We start from the raw sequence: 9,681 nt of genomic DNA, 5'->3' as shown, positions 1-9,681 counted from the left end.
GCTGACCAGAACCAAGCCACCCCCCTTTGATAGTCCTTGTCATATGGAGTAAAATAAAAATGGAACAGTGCAAATCCGATGTATGGTTGATTTTTCTATGAATTTATAACAGAAGTGTGGCATATGTAGTGTGTGAGTGTGAGAAGTTTGTACAAACTGAATGATTGGGGTGGGGGGTTCCTGCTACAAGAACTTACGGTAAACTGAACATGTTTAAAGACCTGAGTTTGAAAGAACATGGCAAGGCAATTTAGCAAATGTCTAAAGCAGTGTTGGTTTTCCAGCTGCTTTTAGACTACAATTCCCATCATCCCTGTCCACTGATCTTGCCAGCTAGGGATATTTGGAGTTGTAGTCCAAAAACAGCTGGCGACCCAAGCTTGGGAAACACTGGCCCAAATGTTGGTTTCAGTAAGGCTTCCTTCCAAGTGAGGGAGTGCAGAGCTGCATCCTGAGTTCTCTTTTCTTCCTCTTGTGGGGCAGAAGAACACACACAAATCGCAGCCTCGTTAAAAAAACCCTTCTTGTCCCCCTATTAGCACCCCCTTGCTATGCCTTAAAATGTTAAGTGTTTTGACATCGCAGTGAGAATGTGTGTTGAGAGAGAGAGAGAGAGAGAGAGAGAGAGAGAGAGAGAGAGAGAGAGAGAGAGAGAGATATGGACGGACCATAGAGAAGAAATGCGTAGAAAAGACCGCGTCGCTCTCCTCTCTATGGCGGAAGTGAAGACGCTCGCTCGCTCGCTCTCGGAAGGGAAGTGACGTTTTCCCAACCACGGCGCTGCGCTTGCGCTGCATTTGAAAGCGGCAAGCTGAGGGCAGGAGTCGGGTGTGTGTAGTGGGTCGCGCGGCTGCTTTCGCCATGGAGCTGTCTCTGCCTTCCTCCTCTTCCGTGGGTGAGTTTACCCTCTGGGCCGAGCCTTGAGGATGTCTCTCTCGGCGGGTTCGCTTTCCGGCTCCTGCCGCTCCTCTCCCCGCCTGAGAAGTTTGTGGCCGTTTAACGGCCGCCCTGAAGCCGTGGCGTGGGAGGGGGCGTGGCTCAGTTCTGCCTCGGGTGGGGAGGGGCGGGGCCTCTTCCTGGCGACCGGTGGCTGTGACGTCACTTTGGCGTCGGAACGCGGGATTCCTTGACTGCTTTGGGGCGAGTGGGGGGCGGGGGGAGATAAGCGCCCTGGTTCTCCAGCCCATCGCCGGGAGCCATGAAACCCCAAGATGTCTTCATGCGGGTTCAGACGACCACCTCGGCCCCTGGTCGGGAAGTTACGTTGACCTTTAGGCCTGTTGGCTCAGGTGCGTTCTGCAGGGGAAGTAATATTTGGACCCTGTGGATTTTTATCTTGTGAACTGCCCTGAGATCTGTAGTTAAATTGTGGGATACAAATTTAATAATAATAATAATTCCTGTTTCCTTGTGAAGCATATGGGTGATGTTGTTTGAAGGGATTCCCCCATTTACACGTGTTCAATTCATGTGTAACCGTGCATATGAGCGGCCCTGGAAATCAATAAGTGTGTGGGGGGAGAGAGGCTTGATGAGCCTCAGCAAAGCCCTGCTGCACCTCTAGCTTGTGAGGAGACCCCAGAGGTTGAAGGGGGCATCATCTTCGGGCTCGGGGAGGGTCTCCTCTTGACCTGAAGGTGCCATGGCACGCATGGGGGTTTGGAATGCAACCCCTGCGTAAATGAGGGTTGCCTTTGTTTATTTCATGAAAATTAAGCATTGCTTGCTGTTAATAGAAACAAACTCTCAAAGTAATAAAAAGCAATATAATTATCGTTGTCAGAGCTGCTTCCAGATCCTAGCTCACAGAGGATCACGCTAGCCAGCGATCATTAAATAAAAGTCTTTATTGAGTTACAGTTTCCATTCTCAAGCTGCTGCGTGCAACTCTACGTCTCATGGTTAGATCGGCGAAGCTCCATCTGAGTCTCCGCCCCTTGTACACCAACTTAATATCCTAGCCTTGCTCCACCTTTTCCGCCTGACTGTTCTTCTCTGGGTCCCTCTGCCCCCCGGGGTCTCTTCCTTCCGGGATTCCTCTGACGCTGACGCTGACCCCCCTGACTCTTCTCCCTCCTTTCGGCGGGCTTTAGGACCTGGCTCCCTTTCCGGGCTGCCTACTGCGCCACCTTCCTGTGCATTTGAACTTGGCACGCGCGCCCAACCTTCCACCTTCCGTCTGACCGTTTCTTCGCTCCCCGATGGAGGTGTGGCCACTCCTGACTCGTGCCCTCCCCCCTGTTGTGAGCTGCCAGCGCTTGATCCCTGGCGCCCTTCCTCTTCCCTGCTCTCTGGCGGTGACGCTGGTCCTGATTTCCAACTGCTCCCCTCTGAGTCCCCTCTGGCTCTATCTTCCTGGGGTGTCCCCCTAGGCTCCCCCCTTGCCCTGGCCACTGGTGCTCCTTTCTGTGAATCTTCTGATTCACTGGAAAGACTCGGAGATCTCGGGTCGTCGTCATCACTCATCTTTTCTTCTGCCTCCTCTCCCTCGCTCTCTGTTTCCTCCCTTGCCCTTGCCTCTGCTCCTGAACCCCTGACAATCGTTAAGAAAAAGTAACAACAATAATCTTGAAACTTCTGAAAAGCTAAAATAAGATCTTCAGGCTAGTTCACTGTTCTGTCAATTACCCTCAGAGCATTGTTAGATAAAATGGGGCAGCTACATTGATGCTGCCATTTTGTATTTTGTTAAAGGTATTGCCTGCTCCTTGTTTTTCTTTATGTGTTGACCTCTTTAGATGACTAGACCTTTAAATGAGTTGGTTAGCTAACTGTTTTGGATCACCTTTTACAGTGTTTCTATAAAGTTGTGTTTGGGGATAGCTAGATCATTCAGTCTGTGGAGACTTAGTAAGCCATGCACACCCTTTCCCAATGCAGGTACTGAGCCAATGACATTAGGTTCCCCTACCTCTCCCAAGCCTGGTGCTGGTGCTCAATTCTTGCCTGGATTTTTGATGGGCGATTTACCAACTCCTGTGACACCACAGCCTCGATCCTTCAGCGGCCCTTCCGTTGGTGTGATGGAAGTGAGGTCACCATTGCATGCTGGTAAGTTGGTTCTGAACTGAAACCTCTAGTATTGGGGTGGTAGGGGAAGAGTGTGCCTATCTATTTTGGTGTGCTACAGTTCAAATATACCGCTACCTCTTGCCTTTAGCTCAAGGATCAGAGGCTAAATAAAGTGCCACTGTTGCATGTTTTAAGCACAGTGATTGACCTCCTTTATTTGCTGTTAGACCCAAAATCACTTGCAAAGAAGGGAGGCTGCTGTCAAAACCAATTAGATCCCATTCATTATTTGGATGTACTCCTGCCTTATCAAGAGTCCGTCTATAGTGGTACCTCTGGTTACGAACTTAATTTGTTCTGGAGGTCCGTTCTTAAGCCGAAACCGCTCGTAACATGAGGTGCGCTTTCGCTAATGGCGCCTGCCGCGCTGCTGGCGTGCGACTTCCGCTCGCATCCCGGGGTAAAGTTCCGGGTTAGCGGAGCATCTACTTCCAGGTTAGCGGAGCTCGTAACCCAACGTGTTCACTAAGAGGATGGTATGTAACACGAGGTTCCACTGTATTTGGATTAGATTCATTGTGTTTTACTTGTATTTCATAAGCAAAGCCTTAGAAGTATGTCACATTAATTTCATACGCTGTATAAATATTGCAACCCTCCCAATAACCCAAAGTGAACTACTTGATGGGGGGGATGGGGACGACGCACAGTAAAATGCCCTGAACTTAATTTCAAACTGTAATTTGAAATTATTTCATTGGAATTTTATTGGAATATTTGTGAATATTTTCAGACAGAAGAATTCAATAGTGAATACTTCCTCATTGTTAGAATTTTATTTTTTAAAAATTAAGGCATTGAAAACTAAGGCTTTCCCATTTGCAAGTGCCAGCCATGTTTTTCCCCTTGCTGTGTGTGTGTGTGTGTGTGTGTGTGTGTGTGTGTGAGAGAGAGAGAGAGAGAGAGAGTGTATTTCCCACCCTTCTCAAAATGCCCCCCCTCAGATAATCTGATGGTGCCGCTGGAGATGTTGCATCATATAAACCAGGGGTATCCAACTTCCAAGAGACTGCGATCTACTCCCACTATAAAAAAACTGGCAGTGATCTACCCATCAAAGTTATTGAGCTTTTTGGAAGACCACTGCTTCCCACTAAACTTTACAGATGTCTTAACACAGGAAAATGGATGCATATTCACTGTCAGTCGAAATTGCAAGCCCGGAAAGCCTTGAGCAAAGATGGAAGAATTATTGGGGGGGGGGCACAGGGTCCCACGATTGTCCAGGATCGACCAGGGAAACCCCACAATTGACTGGTAGATTGCAATCGACCTGTTGGACACTCCTGATAAAAACAAAATGGATTTGTGTTTTAATTCCCAATAAATGGCAGGAATTACCTTAATACTATGCCAGCAGTTGATTACATTACCAAGGTTTCATTCATTTAAATCATAATGCATGTCCGTTCCTAATAAAGCCTAGTTTTGGAAGAATTGTATACCTGGTTTGGGTGTAACAAGATGTTTAGGATCAGAAAGAAGAACACACCAGCAGCTTGTAACGTTGTGCTGTATTTCATATAGGTGGATCTCCTCCACAGCCAGTAGTTCCAACACACAAAGATAAAGGTGGTGCTCCACCAGTTAGAAGTATATACGATGAAGTAGCCAGCCCAGGTCTTGGATCAACAACTCTGACTTCAAGAAGGCCCGTAAGTGACCATTAATAAGGCTGCAAAGTTAAACCTGTTTGTGGTAACTAATTCTCATTCTTCTCTAGCTTGATAGACATTTCAGCTGTTGGATACATTTGCTGTGGTTGGGAAAAACTAGTACAGTGGTACCTCGGGTTACATACGCTTCAGGTTACATATGCTTCAGGTTACAGACTCAGCTAACCCAGAAATAGTGCTTCAGGTTAAGAACTTTGCTTCAGGATGAGAACAGAAATCGTGCTCTGGCAGTGCAGCAGCAGCAGCAGGAGGCCCCATTTGCTAAAGCGGTGCTTCAGCTTAAGAACAGTTTCAGGTTAAGAACAGACCTCCAGAACGAATTAAGTACTTAACCCGAGGTACCACTGTAACTAAGTGCTTCCAGTATGCTAAGCAGTTTAGATTGTGTGTCATCTTGTATGTTCAGTGTGGAAAATATTTAAAAAGTTGCTTTCATCATTTTAATTTTTAGTGGGCTATACATCAGTTCTAAAGGCAAATAAAGATGCACAAGCAATTGCTCTCTCTCTCTCTGTGTGTGTGTGTGTGTGTGTGTGTGCATGTGTGTGTGCACGTGTGTATATGTATATGTATATATGGCAATTGGAATGGTACTGTCAGCTTGTTACTAATGTCAGTCTGGTAGCTGAGATGTAGAGAGATGAGTTCACACTATAATTGCTATGTTGCTGGAAAATATGTAGGTTAAAATATCCATCTATTAGTTTTGCCTAACTTTACCCTCTGTGGCTGATGATGAACCTTGTCTGCATCTCAGTACTGCAGAAGAGTAGTATATCAACTGGGGCTAAATATGATAGCCGGGATGCAAAATGGGGATTTGGAGGACGTCTGTAAAAGGAATCCCAATACCATGTACCATTTAACTTTATACTTTCAGTAGTCAATTCAGTTTTGTTAGTTCTAAAAAGGACATAGAAGATACCCCCTTTCACAGCAGTTCAGTAGATACATGCATGCCGGTTCAAGTTTTTAATCTATAATATTGTCTGATTTTTACTGTGGAAGTGTTATCTAAGTGGTGCAGAATAGTTAATTTTCTGACTTTCAAAACAGCTTCAAACCAAGTTCTGCACTTTTATGCAGGTCAGCTTTTCGGTGACGCAGAGTCCACTTGTTGGATCTATGCCAGTGACTCCTGGAACAGGTAGGACATCATACTGCTTCATATAGTGCTCTAGCATGCTAATCATATGCTTTTTCTATAGGCAAACCAGACATCTGCATGTGGCACTGACAAAGGCTGCAATCCTATACCAATCTCCCTGGGAGTAAACCTCATTAAAATCAATAAGACTTACTTATGAGAGAATATGTATAGGTTTGCAATGTAAAATGTTCCTGTAGGCCTGACAGCCTGGTGCACATTAACTGAGCCTTGGCTTCTGTTATGAAGTAGGCAGAGAGATAGTAGCAAAGTTGTTGTCATAATGCCAGATACAGCTTGTCTTCAGAAGTGAAAATATTGATCTGAGATTCTGCTACAGTGGTACCTCTGGATGCGAACGGGATCCAGAGTATATATGATCTGCTTAATGGTAGATGGGATAGCTTGCTCCTAGAACCGTTCTTGTATAGAACGTTAGTTATAGAGGGAGGTTGAGCTATTCTACTGGCTTTTGAGATGCCATTGTCAACACTAGCAGCTTTTCCCTACTATTCTAACATGTGAACAACAGTATGATTCTTGTTACTTGAATTCTGTGTTAATGCATGGTGTTTGCTCTTTGTTTCAAATTAAAATGCCTAGTTCAGTTTTAACTATAGTGAAGGCTGAGGTGCATCTTACCACAATTTGACAGGTGCCAGTGTTTTCAGTCCAGCGACTCTTGCACAACCCAGGAAGAGCACAATGTCACCAGCTCAACTAGATCCATTCTATACTCAAGGAGATGCCCTAACATCCGATGATCATCTAGATGACACTTGGGTAACAGTGTTTGGGTAAGTGAGCTGCAGTTCTGTAAGACTGAGAGGTGGTTATGTTGCCAGGGATGAGCATGTACTCATTTAAACATGGGTCTTAACAGGCTTACCTAAGCTTTTCAGGGGCTGGGATTCAAGTTATGTTGGGGCATAGGATGATGATAAAAAATATAAGAGATGAGACATGTGGATTTCTGCAGTTCATACAACTTGGATGATGTTTGTTCAGATTCCTCTTATATTTGGTGTTTGGTCTTGGCTATTCATGTTTTATTAATTTAGGAGATTCATTGTTTATTAACATAGTAAAGTTTATATAATAGGACAATTGAAACATTCTAAACATCTTAATTCTTCATCTTTACTCTCCTATCTGTACACTGAAACACATCCTGGTCTACAATCAATGCTAAACAGAAGTATTTGGACTTCAGTATTCTAGTACTGTACTTAGGCTAAACTGTGCTGTGTTTTGACCTCTCTCCTTTTCCCATCTTACTCCATGAGACAAACTAAAATGTAGGGATGGGAAATAGGTAGCAGGTTTGGCAGTGTTTGGAGATACAGGTGACACTGATCTGCCCTTCTGGATACACTGCCAGTGGTTTAACGTTGACTGAATTTTGAGTGGTTAAATTTTATTTCTGTTTTTTATTTCCTGTCAATATTTCAGGTTTCCTCAAGCATCTGCTTCGTACATCCTACTACAGTTTGCACAGTATGGAAACATTTTAAAGCATGTTGTAAGTCTAGATTAGTACCTCTTTTTTATATATATAAAAATGAAGCTCAGCCATTATGCTTAGCTTACTGTCTAAATCTTACTGCTTCCTACTAAACTTTACAGATGTCTAACACAGGAAACTGGATGCATATTCACTATCAGTCAAAATTGCAAGCCCGGAAAGCCTTGAGTAAAGATGGAAGAATTTTTGGTGAATCCATCATGATTGGAGTGAAGCCTTGTATAGATAAAGTAAGTTGATTTAATATTCATTCATTCATTTACTTACTTACTTGCTTACTTACTTATTTATTTATTTACTCACCACCACCTGTGCAAAGTTGTGATTGTGTAAGTTAAACAAGCATAAGATGACTGTATAAAAATTCTGGACTTTGTCACAAAGTGTGGATGACTCTTAATCCCGTGACCACCATTTTTGTCTTGCACAGATTGGCAATTTCTGTATGTCAATACACTTTAGCCGAGCGCCTCAATGCACTTTAGCAGAGTCCCTCAATGATCTTAATTTGAAGTTTGGCCTGATGTGATAACATGAGGAACTACCAATACAGGACATTATAGGAATAACAATGTGGAGAATTGGGTAGATAAGCTGACTACAATGTTTTGGGTACTGTATTTAGTATTTTGCTTCCATTCCAGAATGATAGAGTGGTGAACTAATAGTCATATTTCATATCTGGAGGCCACTATATTAAAGGAAAATCTTCTTTATAGATTGAGTGCCAAGCATAATAGCTAGCTTTTCAATGTCAATATATATCATATTTCAAAAACGCAAACTCTAACCTTTACCATGTCAGCCTACCTCAAAAGTATCATTAGAATTCTAGCTTCTAATGATCCTGTATTCCTCAGCCATGTCTGTGTTTGGTATCAGGCCCTCATAGCTTGTTAAATCACTGTTGACATATTTCACTAGCACAGTTTGGTAATCAGACAAGTTCCAGTAAGTGAACTCTTCTGTACTGTCTCTTCAGTGAGAAGGGAGACTAGTTCTAGTGATGAAACCTTACTTTCTTAGGCTTCCAAAAATGCTTGGACTCTGATAACTACTTTGTCTGAATGGACTACTTGATCTCTGTTTGCAGAATGTGATGGAAAGCACAGACAGATGCACTGTATCGTCCCCATCTTCAGCCTTTACGCCACCAATGAAAACACTGGGCACACCAGTGCAGCCTTCAAGCGCTCAAAGAATCTCTACTATGAGACCTCTTGCTACAGCTTATAAAGCATCAACCAGTGACTACCAGGTATTTAGGGAATACTGTGAAAAAGTCACCTTTAGCGCTGGATTAAAGGAATTAGTATTTGTTCATTTAGAATATACAGATCTGCTACTTTGTGTGTGTTTCTTTTTTAGGTGGTTTCTGACAGACAGACTCCAAGGAAAGATGAAAGCATTGTCTCCAAAGCTCTGGAATACATGTTTGGCTGGTAGCAGAAGGAACTAAACTTAGCTGGAGCTTGTAATAGGCTGTCAGTGCCTCTGGTTAGTTGTATAACCATTAATGGCAGCATTTCAACATCACCTCTGCCTTCTGAAAAAGAACTTGGCACACATGTAATTTGCACTTTAACCGGCAGCTGGATTTACACTTTATTCTTAAGATGTTAAACTGTTGAAACCAGTGTTTAATAGTCTTACCTTCTATAGTGAATGCATGGTTCAAGTAAAAATGAACTTTTACCTGACAAGCAAGTCTTGGTTTCAGGACGTGATAACACTGTTTGTAATTTCTCATGGTTTTATTTCTCGCCTGGAAATGTGGTATAAACTCTCTAGAGGTTGCTGCATAAAATGCTGGCATAGATTTTGCTAGTTTTAAACCAAATACTTTAATTTGAATGTTGTTCCAAACACAATCGTGTTTATATAAACTTGATTGGACAGGTTGTTTCTTAATCTGCAGGTGTCAAACCTTTTTGTATCTTTCTTAATAAAAAAAATTGTGGTGCTATTGATTTGTGAGCTGCCTCTGGTTTATATAAGTCATTCAATTCAAATAAACATCAGATCTGTACAAATGTCACTACAAAACCTTCTAGGTAACTTGGGGAGCAATCCTAGGTTCACCTAGAGACTTAAGCAGGCTAAATGCCAGCTGAGAGGGGGAGGACTGCTGGCAGGATGCCATGCCACTGTATCCAGAGTGCCTCTGTTCCCCTGGCCATGGCCATTAACGCTAAAGCAGCCCTCGGGCTATGAATGTAAATTCCCTCACACTGCAGTCAATAAGAGGGGAAAAGGTAGAT

General features: G+C 43.4%; 1 protein-coding gene across 2 annotated transcripts; it reads left to right on the top strand.

Annotated features, from left to right (window-relative positions):
- The first annotated feature begins 738 nt into the window (after positions 1-738).
- On the top strand, positions 739-9,360 carry NUP35 (nucleoporin 35). Of its 2 annotated transcripts, none has more exons than XM_080972531.1 (9): positions 739-895; positions 2,881-3,051; positions 4,600-4,727; positions 5,835-5,895; positions 6,551-6,692; positions 7,348-7,417; positions 7,522-7,650; positions 8,514-8,678; positions 8,789-9,360. In XM_080972531.1, exons 1-9 carry the CDS (start codon positions 862-864, stop codon positions 8,864-8,866), a joined length of 978 nt encoding a protein of 325 aa, XP_080828657.1. In that variant the 5' UTR covers positions 739-861; the 3' UTR covers positions 8,867-9,360. The 2 variants fall into 2 exon arrangements, with proteins under 2 accessions (XP_080828657.1, XP_080828656.1); XM_080972530.1 differs by lacking the exon at positions 739-895 and adding an exon at positions 1,133-1,289.
- The last annotated feature ends 321 nt before the right edge of the window (positions 9,361-9,681 follow it).

This window comes from Podarcis pityusensis (genome assembly GCF_964106645.2).
Source record: "Podarcis pityusensis genome assembly, chromosome: 1".
NCBI classification, from domain to species: domain Eukaryota; kingdom Metazoa; phylum Chordata; class Lepidosauria; order Squamata; family Lacertidae; genus Podarcis; species Podarcis pityusensis.
The sequence above is the reverse complement of the archived record's forward strand: the minus strand, read 5'-3'. Positions and strand labels throughout refer to the sequence as shown.

Coding starts and splice junctions, on each gene's coding strand:
- NUP35 (XM_080972530.1), top strand. CDS start 1,199: ATGAAACCCCAAGATGTCTTCATGCGGGTTCAGACGACCACCTCGGCC. Junction 6,693..7,347: donor ACTTGGGTAACAGTGTTTGG/GTAAGTGAGCTG, acceptor TCAATATTTCAG/GTTTCCTCAAGCATCTGCTT. Junction 7,651..8,513: donor TGAAGCCTTGTATAGATAAA/GTAAGTTGATTT, acceptor CTCTGTTTGCAG/AATGTGATGGAAAGCACAGA.